The 15,275-nt window shown below is 38.5% G+C and overlaps 1 protein-coding gene across 5 annotated transcripts in view; it reads right to left on the bottom strand.

The window, feature by feature from the left end:
* Positions 1-15,275, bottom strand: part of IPCEF1 (interaction protein for cytohesin exchange factors 1) — a 185,138-nt gene that overhangs the window by 70,518 nt on the left and 99,345 nt on the right. For 2 of the 5 annotated variants that reach the window (XM_040448829.1, XM_040448832.1), the window contains 2 exons: positions 5,404-5,443; positions 4,602-4,771 (listed from right to left, as the gene is read on the bottom strand). In XM_040448829.1, coding sequence (XP_040304763.1) covers positions 4,602-4,771; positions 5,404-5,443 — 210 coding nt within the window. Of the gene's footprint in view, positions 1-4,601; positions 4,772-5,137; positions 5,367-5,403; positions 5,444-15,275 lie in introns of those variants that run through there. The other 3 variants (XM_040448830.1, XM_040448833.1, XM_040448831.1) reach the window with 3 other exon arrangements.

Genomic DNA, 15,275 nt, shown 5'->3' with positions numbered 1-15,275 from the left:
AAAAAAAGAATCAAGAAAAAGAATTCTTAGAAAAGTGAAATTAGTTACAGCAAAAGCAGAAAAATAAGACCTTAAAAATAAAAGATACTTTTAATGACTAATAACATCTTAAGGACTTGTCACTATTTCGTAGTAACACACCTGAAGGAAAACAGTAATTCAGAACTTTGCTTCTTCACCAGAGAGAAGATGCTGGTCCCAAACTTCTCCAGCTGTGCCTGGTGTCCAGGTGAAGTGTGAGAGTGCCAGAGGCTCCCTGGGAAATGTCTGCCTCCCTTTCAACATTTTCCACCCCAGTCGGATCAAGATCAGGTTGATCAAGATCACCAGACCCTTGTTTACAGCCAATGGCCATGGTTAGAAATAATCTTTGATTTTTTATTTTTTTTAATGTTTTATTTAGCTTTGAGAGGGAGAGAGAGAAGGAGAGGGAACGGGGGAGGGGCAGAGAGAGAGGGAGACACAGAATCCAAAGCAGGCTCCAGGCTCCGAGCTGTCAGCACAGAGCCTGACGCTGGGCTTGAACTTACGAACGGTGAAATCATGACCTGAGCCAAAGTCAGATACTTCACCAACTGAGCCCCCCAGGTGCCCCTAGAAATAATCTTAAAATAATAGCCCCTAATACAATGTTACCAAATGGGAGCAGCTGTGTGGCACCTACTTGGGACCATGAAACCCTACTGGAAAAATATTTTCCAGTAAAAGCAGTCCTTATCCCTACCATTTCTCAAGATCCCCACGGGAAACGTAAATGTTGATGATTCCTAACCTTCATTTATTTCATGAAATCAGCAAATATTAATTGAATGCCTGTGTCAGCCACTGCACTAAAATATACTTGTGATCCTGCCTTACAGAGATTATCTTCAATTATAGAAAACAGCAAGCCTAACAAACATGTACAAAGGGGAAGAAAGGTATAAAACTAAGAAAAAAGTACAAGCTTCTATGGGTACAGGCAGAGGCACCCTGATTTAGGTCAGAGGATAAGGCCAGGATAAGGTCAGAAGGAAGGCTACTTAAGCTAAAATCTGACTTCTAAGGAGGACTCAGGTCATTGGGATTGTGTGGGAAGAAGACTTTTGGGCATGGAGACAAAGCTTTTTCTGGGCAGAGAAACAGCATGTGTAGAAAGGCTCAAAGAGAGTGCCAGCATATGTGATGCTAAGAAGGAATTAAAAGAAATTCTGTAGTTGGAGGCTGGATGGTGAAGGGGAGGGTGGCACAATAAGAGAGATACAGGTCAGGAGACTCTCACCAGCGAGGAAAGCGATTTGTACTTTATCCAAGTGGAAAGGGAAAACAACTGTGTGGATTTCAAGATTGTAAACAGCCTGGGTTTGTATGGCTGTTACACTTGAATATGGTTTTGTTAAGACCTGGTACACACATTCTTGTGTGCTGTAGCACATTCTAAGCACAGAACATGGGGTGTGAAAATGGCAGATGAGTATCTGGACTTGACCTTTCTCAAGGAAATCCGGGTAGTGCTGTTTGAAGCAGCAAAGTGTCATGAAGGGAGAAGGTACACCATGAATCAATTACTGGGTAATAATATGACAAAAAAGGTGCCCAGGATGGTGAGGGTGATGTGTCAGAGAGCAATAGAGACCAACAAAGGGATCCCATGAGATAGATCACCATACTTTCGTATGAGAATTGCCCTAGACTTCATCTCTAGAGCTCTTCTCTGAACCCTACCGAAGACTGTCATTTATCCTCGGGTCGGCATGGGGTCAGGCCGGCAGATGGCAACGATTCTGGCTACAGAGTCGAAGGGGCGGAACGTGATGTTTTCCCCGCTTACTACTTGCATCACAGGGCTAGACACACAATCTTCCTGGGTCTCAGCCTTCCCAACTTTCCAAATGTGGTGACAACTATTACCTCAGAGGGCGTTTTTGAGCAGTAAGAAAGAGCATGTGTGAAGGGTACCTAGAATATCCCTTGGCATCACAGTAGGCATTCAGTAAGAAGTGGTTCTTGCTGGGATGCTATTGGCTCCATTACCTCCCAGCATCAGGCCAAGGCAGAAAGAATAGAGGAGAGAATAAGAGGTTTGCTCATTAGGCATTAAGTGCCTTGGGAACTACTTTGTTGAATCTGAATTCCTTGCGTGGCAGAAAGTCAATAAACGTTCTTAGCTTGAGGACATGTGTTTGGTTCTTATTTCACAGTTGACATTCACATGGATACCAGGAATATGACTGCTAATTAAGTATTCATTGAGTAGCCTTTTTTCCTCATCACAAACATGTAATTAAGATGTCAGGGTATGCACGCACGCCCACTCATGTGGGTGTATGTATGCGTGTGTGCATGGAAAGAGAGAAAGTGAGAATTTCTTTATAATAGAGTCATAAAATTAGGGAGCTGGAGGTCCCTCTGTTACACATCACTCGTTTATCAGGATAACTCCAAGGCCAGATAACAGTAAACTTATTCTCCATTCAATATCGCTCACCTAACTCTATTCAGGTACATGATTTGCTCCCTGAATATTGCTTTATACATCTGCATGAAAGCAAATGAGGATAGGGCGCTTGAGGGTGCCAGATGGCTCTCTCCTTTACCTCTTTCCAATCTCATCTCAGATGACATTTCTGCTCCCTGTGGAAGCATGAGATTCCTAATGCCTAAAACAGGTAACTGTCCTCTAAGTTGCTGCTGTAAGAGAAGCTTAAGCCAAATGAGCCAGTGAACCAAACCAGCCAAATCTGTAACTGTGTGTGATTCAGAAGGGGCTTCCTTTAAATTCTATGAAGACGGGGACAGCACCAAGAACACATTTGCTCAATAATTTCACTGAGGAAATTAATGCCATGCCTCTATCTGAGTTTGTTACTTCCCACAGATGTGCCAGGCTTGATCAATACCCAATCCTTCCAACAGCCTCTGGAAATTCCCAGAGAGCTATTGAAAGGTGTGTCAGTAAGTCCTCTCAATTTATAAAAGATGCAGATTATCACTGGCCACAACTACCCAAAAGCAAGAGCCAAAAATAATATGAAACAGGAGGAAAAAATCTGTAATGACCTTAATTCCTCCTAAGAAAAAAAGCTGTGTTCGTTTAGGAAAAATCCCCGAAGACAGAAGGTGCAACCCCAGCCCTAGGTTGCCTTAATGTGGGTAAAACTATTCCATGTTAAACAAGAGATGACAGATATGCCCAGAAGAGGAGACGAGAGAAGGGAGATAGTGGGTACCTGCATACTCCGCAAAGTGATTCTCTCTTGAAACCCTCCCAAATCTTTGATAAAGTTGTTACAGCTCACTGAAGCCTTAAATAAATATATATTTTACGGAACTCAATAAAGGACTTTGTACCATGTTTTGCATGGGGTGAAACCAAAGCAATTAGCCTGAGAACAGGGGGCTGGAGAGGGGTTGTAGAGAAAGAAGCATGGCGGGCTGGATGGGTTGGGGAGGGTGGCGCACATGCTTATTCCAGAGCACTGGAGTTGGATTTGGGTCCAGTTTTACCAAGTCTTTACATAACAGCTGCCTAGGGGCATATGGGTAACAAATTTCTTATTAATGCCCAATGAATGTAAGTTGATCCACTAAAATCCACAAACTATATACAGCACCTCTATTACAGTTATGAAGTTACATGCTCTAAAGCTCTGTTACTTGAGTGATGGGGATCCGCAAGCCATTTTAGAAGAATGGGTTCATACAGAAAGGATGGCTCTTGCTTAGGGGCAATTCCTAAGTAATTTCCCCTTAACTGCTTAAAGGATATCCATTGCTGAACTTCATTAGACCCCAAAAGAAACTCCAGCTCTCCTGAGATCAGCAATTGGCCACTGGGGGTTAATGGAGAGAATTCCTATATGAAAAGTCTCTACTCATTCAATATATTCAACAACATCGCTGTCTTCAAAAATGTTGCTAGCCAGGAACGCTCAGCAAACCTTCTCATAATAACTTTATTTCCAGCCCTTCCCAACAGAAAACTAGCCTGTGAAGCAGACCACAGAAGTGTACCGCTGATTAAGGACAAATCAGGTAACTTTCTTTTCAAGTGTTGTCTGATCATCGTACTTTAATGCCATCACCAAGCATGCCAGGGAACAAGAGACAACAGTCAGCAACGCAGTGCTGGTACGCGGATTAGCGACTCTAAAACCAACCCACCCAATAAAGGGCAGAGGAAAAAATAGTAAAGGAGGAGAAATGAAAATACATTCTGTGGACTGAATCAGTTTATACCCCTAATAGGTCTTAAAGCCGATTCCCCATTTTACTAGAAATCTTAATAACAAAAAGTTTCCATATAAAATGCTGTCCATATAAGTCTTGAAATGAGTACAATTTCTCATGGAAGAGTAGTAACATTCATAGATATATATAAGTTTGGACAGCCCTCTCCAACCAAAGATGAGTCAAGCAGGATGATTTCTGTCTTCCGTAAAATACAGTGCAATAGCCTTCCTATCTATTGGATCAGAAAAGGTTTCTAGAACTTATTTATCTGCTCTGTTCCAAGTTCCAGAAATAAAAATGAACTTTCCCATAGGAACCACCTGGTCCTCAGTGATGTTTAAGCCTCCCTTGTCAAAGCGGCTGAAAGGAGAGGAATATTGTAGACTCACCATTTGGTGGCTGTACCAGTAGAGCGACGTTCCCTTCAGCACCACCCAGAACTTTTTCCATTTGTTGCTTAGGAAAGTTCCTTTTTCTTTTTTCTTATACAGCCACCCTTGGCAGTCAGCATGTCCCAGGTCTTTACATGATATCCTCCGCCGACTCATCGTGAAAAAACCTGCAGCAATTATATGAGAAGGTAAGTAACACAGTACCCTGATTCACATGACCAAGTGAAAGGTAACTTGTTTACCTCTTGAGAGCTGAATTTTTTTTTACTAAAATTTATGCAAAGTAAATGCAAAAAAAGAAAAGAATTAATATTTATTTTATTTTTAAGCATTCATTTGGTGCTTAGAAGGTACAAGATATGACCAAAGAAAGAGGGAGGCTAATATGCAAGTGTTAGTCTAAGAATATTATTCAACAAGAATAAATTGAAAAAATTCAAATCATGAGCCTGGCAGGCATATCGTTGTACTAACACAGCTCCTTTCAAAATAATAGCAGTCATTATGCAATATAGAGAAGGGTTAATGCCCACCTAAACACAGCTACTTCCCGACTCGGGTGCCAGCTTTTCTAAGCTTTATTGACATACCACGAGGGATTAATCCAAATGAACAGCATGCCGTCATTTCTTAAAATCGAGCCAAAAATAACCAAAAATTTAATCTGCCATCCACCTTCTGATATGAGCATAAGACAGACAAAAAAATAAATAAATCTGATCCCAAAGAAGGCATCCGAGAGAAAACCCACACTCACGCACACGAAAAGGGGATAAAGAAACAAAAGAGATCTAATTACCTTGAGTTTTCTTTCTCTGCTTCTGACGCAAGGGAACCTGCTGATAATGCAGGAAGGAAAGAAAAGAGGAAATTTCTGATTGTGTTGTAACATTTGTAAAGAGAGAAGGAGGGAGGGGGTGGCAGTGTTTATGAGCAGGATGGAAGCTAAAAAAAACTCTCCAAGCAGAGCTAAAGGGGAGCTACTCGCTGAGGCACAAAATGTGCTAATTAGAATGGTATACGTTGAGCTGAACCTGAGGAAAGATACGAAGATGCGTAACTCGGCGTTTATCACTAATGTTTCCTGTTTCCACCACAGGCAGTTTTAATGCTACCACTTCTGTTAGGGCAGGACAGTGTGCACTGAAGTTCTTAAAAATAATGAAATATTTCCCCTTTGACTTTTTTGTGGGTGTCAGAGAGAATCAAAAAACAGATCCTGCTTCTTCCCTGGCAATTTTTTAAATAACACCAATTAATTAAATAAACCGGGAAGCCAATTGCGATCTCACAATAGTATGGGTTCGTATTGTTAAATCCATGGCCCTGCCCCCATCTAGGGTTACACCTACACCACATGAATTCAATATCCCAGAAAAAAAAAGTCCCACAACCTCTTTTGGTGACATCTAAGTATCTATCCTCCTTATCAGGAAATTCTTATCTACAGCCAGATTCAAATTACTCATTCTGTCTTTAAGCATCTCTGAATGTTTCTCACATGTTTCACAGAAGATAAGTTAATTTCAACTTCTATTTTATACTAGCTCTTCAGATATTCAAATCAGACATAAGATAATATATCTGAAATACACATCTTTCACAATACATTTTAAACAATATGTGTAAGATCAAACTATCAGCAAACATAGATAATAAAAAAAAAAAGAAAAAAGCTTTCAAATGGCCGTGTGTGTGTGTGTGTGTGTGTGTGTGTGTGGAGAGACGTTTTAGATTAAAGAAGTTGCACATTATCTAAGCTGAATTTACTCATCTATAAAAGATTTAATCTTTTATGTTAACAAGTAGAGAATTTAAAAATATTGTACATAATCGCAAAGCAGCTCTAATGGTTGACATACAATCTTACCACAACATTTTATAATATAGATGTTCCTGGCTAGTATTCTGCATACCTAACTATTGACCTAATAGCTATTGTGTATGGTACTACTATATGTTTCAAGAGGGAATATGATACAGGGGAAAGAGGGTAGGATTTAAAAATCCAGGGGCCTGAAATCAGCTCCTGCCTGGGTAGCTGTGTTACCAGGAAAAAGTCAATTGACCACTCAGAACCCGTTTCCTTGTTTGTAAAGTCAAGATATTTCTATAGTCCCAATATAAAGGTCTTACAGATTTTTTAACAAGGTTGTATGTGAAAATTATCTGAAAAGCAAAAAACATTATATGACTATATATAATATATTACTCTATTACCGATATAAGCAAATACTTCATACTAATAAAAATTGCATCATTTTTAGGATAAGTGGGACTTGTATTTCCTTCAGCAACGATGATGAAGTCAATGTGCTTAAATTATTTTTCCTGGGAAATCTCATACTGACTTTTTATTTTACAAATGTTAGAATACAATTTTAGTCCTGCAGGAATCAATCATCCTTGTGAGAAAAGGGCATAACAAAAGCAGTGACTGCCCTAAGTTTTAGGCAAGAATAGATTTATTACAGTCCTGACACGTGACAAAAATCTAGGCATACTGTGACGACAAGGTTGTCTCAGCGCCTCTTCAACAGGTATCTCCCACCCTGACCTGCATCTTGGTCTGAAATTCCCACCATTCCCTCCAATGGTCTCCTGGGGTCTTTTTACTAAGCAATTATCTGAGATCAGGGAAACCAAAAAAAAAATATATATATATATATACATATATATATATATATACACATATATGTATATATATATATATGTATATATATATTAGCCCAAATATGTGTATCATTTGAATAGTTAAAACTTAGGTGAGTCAGGACTAAAGACAAAGGAGAGAGTAGGTAAATTTAGATGTGGGAACAGAGGCTTTCCTATAAGGTTCTGGCCCCAGATGACCAAGGTCAGTCACATTTAGTTCATAGAAAAAGAGCAGCTCTAAGAAGAACAAAGCATGGGAAAGTCACAAGAAGACAACTGTAGAGTCTGTAAAGGCGGGCACCATTGGGTCCATCTCTCCTGACTGAGCACTAGTGAATCTCCTCCATCCACCCATTTTGAGCCCCAAATGGGACTGGGAACTCTCCAACTCATCCATCCAACCCTAGGGCCGGCTCTAGAGAACACCCAAATGAATCTATAGGTTTTACCTCAATTTTGCCCAAGACCAGCCCTTGGTGTTTGCTAGAATCTTGTGTCTGGGCTGGGTGAGATCGGGAGTTGCAAGCAGGACAATACCTCAAAGAGAGTGAACACTCAACACCAAGAAAGAATTTAGACCTTTTTTTAAGGGGGGTAAAGGAGTTTAGTCATTGAGGACACTCTCCTCTGACAATACTTCCCCTAAGGCAAATTATTATAAAATCTGTATTAACTGTTAAAACTGTTTTCCCCCAACCAGAAACAGAGCACATATTATAGAAATAACGAATTTTAAGGAGTTTCAGTTTCACCTCAAATATGTGAATTTGAAACCTAAATTGGTTTAGATGAGAGAATGAAAACAAGCTTCAGAACTTCAGTGAGTTTAAGATACATTTTACTCCTCACAACAGGAAGTGGAACCCACTAACTAGTCAGTTTTAAGAAGATGTTACATGTGGGTTTTTTTTTTTTCACTTGGTAAGTGAAAAAAAAAAAAAAAAAAAAAGCCGAGCAACCAGTTAAGCAATTTATGAGATAGTTTTTCAATAGTGGAATTATAACTCGTTATCAGAACAAGTGTCCAAAGCCTGATAAGATCTTCCCGTTGGGATGCTGTGGGTAAAAATGAAGAATTATCCTAAATTCTGAGTTTGCACTAACTTGGTTCTAAAATTGGGGGGAAATTTTTCTTTTAAATATATATTCCCTTTTTACTGGAAAGCAGTACTTTAATTTTACAAAACAGTTACAGAAATTCATGTGGTTATTAATCAGTCAAAACACACATAAACATACAAAGGAACCAGAACAAAATATACAAAGGGACCTTCCTCTGATGCCTAATGATGGCGCTAACGCTCAGGTTACAGAGTAATTAGTCTAGTGACTTCCAATCTATATAGTAATTGTTAAATCCTGTGGGCACCATTTACCTCCATGATATATTGAAATTCACAGCAACGTGGTTTGTCACTTCATGAAACTTCATAACGATTCTTCTGGTCTTCAGCAAAATTGTACAATGATATGCTAGTAAATGCACCATGATCTGTGGCATTTACCAGTTTCCATGGTGTAAAGCCTCACATCATTGTCAATTTCAAGCTATCAATACTTTAACCAAGGTACAAAAGTCCTAAGTATTTTAGTCAAGCCAATTCCAACTGACTGTGTTGTTAGCAACGTTTCTCCACGAACACCTTTCCCCCACAAAGATCGTGTCTCCTTCCTGGAAAAGTAAACTCAACTTTATATAGGGAGTTTTAAAGCTTTTAACTATTAAAATCTTACCAGAGAAAATACATGAAAAATTCACTTACTTTTTTTCAGAAGACTAACCTACCTTAAATATTACTCAATAATTCATATGAAAAAAAAATCTCTAGTAGTAAAAACTGGAGTCAAATAATAGACATTCTAATAATAATAGGAACAGGAGATCATGACAGCTAGAAAATATATATAAAGCTTGTAGAACGTTTGCCATGTGCTAGGCACTGCCCTGAGTCTTTTCACAAATACCTGGATTGAATCTTCACAATAATTATGGCCTAGGTGCTCCCCATCTTACAGAAGAAGAAAACTGAAGCAAATGGAGGTCCAGTATTTTGCCCAATGTCATAGAAATAAATGGCAATGTGCAAAAGTTTATTTCAAGAACAAAACTAGTGGCAGCTTCTTACGATATTTGCGCTCGCTGTTGATGTTATATAAAGGAGTAGGACAGGGAATGTGAGTGGGACTAGAATGTGAGGGGAAGCTGGAGGCATAGAAGAGACAGAAGAAGGAATAAAGTGGGAAGACTAGGAAGAAGGGGGAGAAGGAGAGGAGAGAAGGAGCCAAAGAGAGGAGCTGGAAAAGGGAGGAGGGGCCAGAAGGGGAGAGTGAGGAGGAGGGTGAGAATGTAGAAAGTGAGGGAGAGTGAAATGCCAGGGAAATTCTGGAGTTTCTAGCCTAGACAATTGGATAAATGACAGCAATATAGACAGCATAGTTTTAAATATACACGTCCAGTAGTAAACAGCAAATTTGATGTACATATGAGGCATCTAAGTGGAAATGCTCTGTATACATTGTACTTAAGGGTCTAGGGATTTGGAGAAAATCTGGAACAAGATATAGAATTGGGAACCATCAACGTATAGAGAGTACAAAACTTGAGCTAGGATAAGATCAGCCATGTGTGCAGAAGGACAAAGACTCCAAGTCAGAATCTGAAGGAGGCCCAATACGTTACACAGTAGCAACAGAGAAACAATCAAGGAGACTGAACATAACAGCTAATGAAAAGATACAGAAAATCAGAGGAGGGGTTGTCCTGGAATTGACCAAGAGATTTGTGGGGGGTCTTTAATTTTTTTTATGTTTTTGTTTATATTTGAGACAGAGAGAGACAGAGCATGAGCAGGGGAGGGGCAGAGAAAGAGGGAGACAGAATCCAAAACAGGCTCCAGGCTCTGAGCTATCAGCACACAGCCGGATGCGGGGCTTGAACCCACAGACTGTGAGATCATGACCTGAGCCAAAGTAGGGACGCTTAACTGAATGAGCCACCCAGATGCCCCTTGACCAAGAGATTTGAAAGAAAGGGGAGTCCAAAACATCAAGTGCTGCCAGTGTAAAAAAAAAGAAAGATCCACTCTCAGATAAATACTCCAGCCCAGAGAAATACATGCCCCTATGCACAGTGGAGATCACAGTTTGTTAATTGCACCATTGTACTGGTAATACACAACTGTAGAATGCTTATGTGTTTCGTATGTGGGTGGATAAACAGCGTCCTTTTCCTTTAGTGCCATGGTCTGTCAGAACTAGCGCTACCTGGGCAAAACAAATCTCAAAAACACCATGTTGAAAATTAAATGCCTGTAATAATGCTATTGTTTATAAGATTGTTAAATATTGCGTGTAAATACTAAAGTTGCATGGGAATGATAAACATCACAATGTAACTTGGGGTGAATGAGAGGGAAATGGAAAAAGGAAGGCGTCAATAGGAAAACACGACTGTATTTGTATTCTATTCCTTTAAAAATAATAAAAAGTAACAAAGAAAAGAAGGAAGAATTATATACTCCATGAGTTATAATATGAATATTCTTTAACTTTTTGGATATATTCCAAATTGCTTTCAAGAATCCTACTTAGAATCTCCTGCAATATATGTTCAGTTCTCTGCAATCTAGAGTATATATTGGGGTCCTATTTCAGAATTTCAGAAATCCTTCCACTTGCTTCTTTTTTTTAAAACTATTCCACTAGTTTCTGCTCTTAATTTATTATGCCTATATCTTTAATTTTCTTTATATTTACTGTGTTATTCTTGTTCTAATTCCTGCAGGTGATTTCTCATTTATTATCATTCTTTGCTTTTAATAATATATTTAGAGCTATAAATTTACATCTACATTCTACCTGAATCTCCCTGGTTTTCAATTCTAAGTCAGTTCTCTCCACCCAGTGAGATATTCTAGAATGTACTTGTAAGTTTCCTAACTTATGAGAACTTTCTACTAATCTTTTTCTTTTTGCGTCTTAATGTCATTGCTTTCTGTTCAGAAAACACAATCTTTATGGTATCAATTTCTTGAAATATGCTAACATTTATTTGTGACTTGCTACATAGTTAAGTTTTGTAAGCATTCAATGTAAACCTCAAAGTTGCTAATTTTGTTTTCCAAATATCTCCTATCCCTATGTAAATTTTGTTGCTGGAGCTATAACTTTATTAGTATTTCTATTATTTTCAATCTTTCTGTGTGGTATTTCTGTGTGTACGGTTTTTGTTTACTTTTTCTATTTCTTTTATAAACATCCTATAATCAGATTTTTATTTTTTTAAATATGAATATATATGCCTCTTGATAGGTGTTTAATCTACTAACATTTACTGTAGTTTCATTTTGTGTTTTCAGTTTACATTTATTTTATTTTCTCCCTTTCTTCCATTTCCTTACATGGTATTCCTCTGATGCTCAATTTACTATTTTAATTTAGTATTTCTAAATTCATCATGAATATGTCACGTAATTCAGCACATTTAAAATTTTTTTTAACATTTATTTATTTTTGAGACAGAGAGAGACAGAGCATGAGCGGGGGAGGGTCAGAGAGAGAGGGAGACACAGAATCTGAAACAGGCTCCAGGCTCTGATCAGTCAGCACAGAGCCCGACACGGGGCTCAAACTCACAGACCGTGAGATCATGACCTGAGCCGAAGTCGGATGCTTAACCAACTGAGCCACCCAGGCGCCCCAATTCAGCACATTTTAACTCCTGCTTCGATGCCTTCTCTCTTGGTACTATATTCTAGATTTTTATTTTTCTGTTAAAATGTTATTATTACCATCATTACTCATCAAAAGACAATTAAATTTAGTGCCATATGTTATCAATTTCTGTGATCACCTTTGTTTCCTTTATCAAATATCTGTCTGTTGGGTTCACTTTTCTTTTTCCTGGAGTACCTCCTCTAACAGTCCATTTAATGAGGATTTACAGGTAGTAAATTCTGAATGTTTATCTAAACAGTAATGTCTTTATTTTGCCATCAAAATTGAATGATAGTTTAGCTGAGTATACAATTCTTTTCACCTGGCACTTTGGAGCGTTTAATCATTTGTCTATCATTTATCGTATTGATGAAATTGCTATCAGTCTGTAATTCTTTGTATGTGATCTTTTCACTCTTTTAAGACATAATTATCATCCTTGATATTCTGTAGTTTATTACAGTGTATCTAGTTATGGACTTATTCTTTTTTATACTGCTCAATCCTTAGAGTGAACTTTTTTTTTATTTTTTTTTTAAACGTTTTATTTATTTTTGAGACAGAGAGAGACAGAGCATGAACGGGGGAGGGGCAGAGAGAGAGGGAGACACAGAATCGGAAGCAGGCTCCAGGCTCTGAGCCATCAGCCCAGAGCCCAACACAGGGCTCGAACTCACGGACCGCGAAATCGTGACCTGAGCTGAAGTCGGCTGCTTTACTGACTGAGCCACCCAGGCGCCCCTAGAGTGAACTTTTGATAACAGCATTTGTATCCTTTTTTAAGCATGGAAAATTAGCAGAGATATTCAATAATCCTTTCCTACATTTCTTTTCATTCTCCTCTTTTGCCACTACTATCAAATATATATTAGTTTCTTTTTCTTAATATTTAATCTGTTTCTCTCTCAGTACCACATATGTTCTGTATGTTTTTTAATCTGCCAATATTCTTTTTGAAAGGATCCAATGTTGAGTTAATACCATTTGCTGCACATTCTATTTCAAAGAATATATTTTCACTTCTAATACTTCTAGATATGTTTAAAACCCACTTCGTTTTCATATTTTTTTATTTGTGCCTGATAATCTTTCAAAAATTTTTCAAAGATATTTTGAGTTTCATACTTAAATTTTTCTGTCAGGCTTTTAAAAATTGATTTCATGTAAAATAAAGTCTCCCTTGAATTTTTATTGTATAGTCTATGTTTCTTGGCATTTAAAAAATCTATTTTGTAATTTAAGTTTACAGAATATGAGTAGAGAGGTTTTGTTTATCCATTCTCTTTTCTCTTCTCTCTCTCTCTCTCTCTCTCTCTCTCTCTCTCTCTCTCTCTCTCTCTTTCTCTCCTTCTCCCCTTCCCCTATTGTGCCCATGGCTCCCTTCTTATCAGTTTGCAGATTGCCTCTACTGGGTGTAGAATCAGTCCTACAATCATGTGTTGAGGTGATCATAATAAATCTTGCATACCCAGTCACTAATCTAGCTGGTGACTAGGTTCAGTTCCTGATGTTGAGGCTGTGTTCCTGTCTCCCACTCCCTATCCTCTAGGGGGTTAATTGCCTAAGCCCAGGCAGGGGTTTGACTATTGTTTTCTCTTCATCTTTAGCACCTTTCACAAGTGGGGGAGCCCCTGTTTATTTGTCACCAAGAAATGAATGTAGCTCTCATCACATTTAGGAGCAGTTTTTAATCCCCTTAAACTGGTCCAGGAGGCAAACTACTTTCTCCCTCCGGACAAGGTACCCATTAGTCCCATAGCTTCAGTCTTGCTTGCTGCTTTTCATTTCTGATCCTCAGAGCTTTTACTGTATTTTTAGCCTATCTTTGCTTTTTTGGTTTTCCCTATTTCTCTTTGTCTAGCATTGTTCTATGTTTACAACATAGTATAGTATCAGAGTGTGAACACACAGGACCATTACTGAAAGGAAACCAGTCATTTCATTGATAAGATTCTATCTTGAAATCACAGTTTGAGTGACAAGAAATTCCCTTTTCATAGTAGCCTCACTATGCCACCAAGACATCTATTCATTTCTTTTCCTGGCACCTTAAACTTTATTCTATTATGCAGAAATTTCAAGTATTTTGACAACTCCATACTTTTGAATACTTTATTCCCTACCCCATTTTTCATCTGGTTAATGCTTACTCATCTTTCTGACCCAAGTCAAATGCCACCTCATCCATGAAGTGTTCTCTGACTTTAGAAGGCAGTTAGCTCCTATGATAGTCTTACATTCATGCAGTGATATTTATTTGTAGTCACTGTAATAATTGCCTCATATTATCTCCCCAAAATCCTCATGATAGGTACTATTTTTATCTTCCTTTCCACAAATGAGGAACTTGATCTCGGTGAAGTTAAGTAACGTCTCCTTAGATCACACATAACGAGAAGCAGAGCCAAGACTGGACCCCAAGCCAGTAGGACTCCTAAGCCTATTGTTTAACTCTATGTTACTTGGCCTATTCTGTCTTCTATATCCCACCATACTTTGCTGATGGCTCGGCAACAGATATTATAATTTATGTTTATATATCTGTGTGGTGCATATATGATGGTAACCCTATCCACCAGATGGTCCAACTCAGAACCTGTGAGTACTCTCAGGCCTTTCCTCTAGTTCACATGTTTATTCAATCATTACCCCTCTTCATTTGATTCTTCAAGTTTTCTTATCTCTTATCAGCTCGTGCTTGAATGACTATAACTCTCCACAGACTCAATGATTGGCCAAGACTTCAAGACATAATTGATGTTCTTGATCATATCATGACTTCAAAATCTAGCACCTAGCCCAATGCCTGACACAGAAAGGACACTCAATAAATATTTGCCAAAAGACTGACTATGTCCTATGTCAATTTGTACTTCACATGATGCCTTACTAGTAGTCCTGGCACATGTGGAGATTTAACAAATACCTGGAAAGCCATCTACTGCTTGATTACACAGAGCTGAGAAATGCCCCCACTAAATAACATCAGCACAGTTAAGCAACATGAAGATTGCCCCAATACCTTTCTTACCCCCAAAGCAGCACATGCATAGAGAAAAGTTTCTGGTATTAACTGACACTAAATTTGAACCCACCTGAAGTGTCGACCCTTGATATTTCTTTGAAGGTAAAATAACCTTGTGCTCAACAAATCTCTACTTTTATCTAAAATACCATTTCCTCAAAAACTATTGCAGCTTTCTCCAGCATCCTGTTTTAACCATGTCCTACAAATAGTAAGAATCTGAAACCAAAGAAATAAGAATGCAGAGGACAAAAGAAGAGCACTGGACAGGGGGA

This window comes from Herpailurus yagouaroundi, unplaced genomic scaffold (assembly GCF_014898765.1).
Source record: "Herpailurus yagouaroundi ecotype Mexico unplaced genomic scaffold, PumYag 198, whole genome shotgun sequence".
Lineage (NCBI taxonomy): Eukaryota > Metazoa > Chordata > Mammalia > Carnivora > Felidae > Herpailurus > Herpailurus yagouaroundi.
This window is presented reverse-complemented; position numbering and strand designations above follow the sequence as displayed.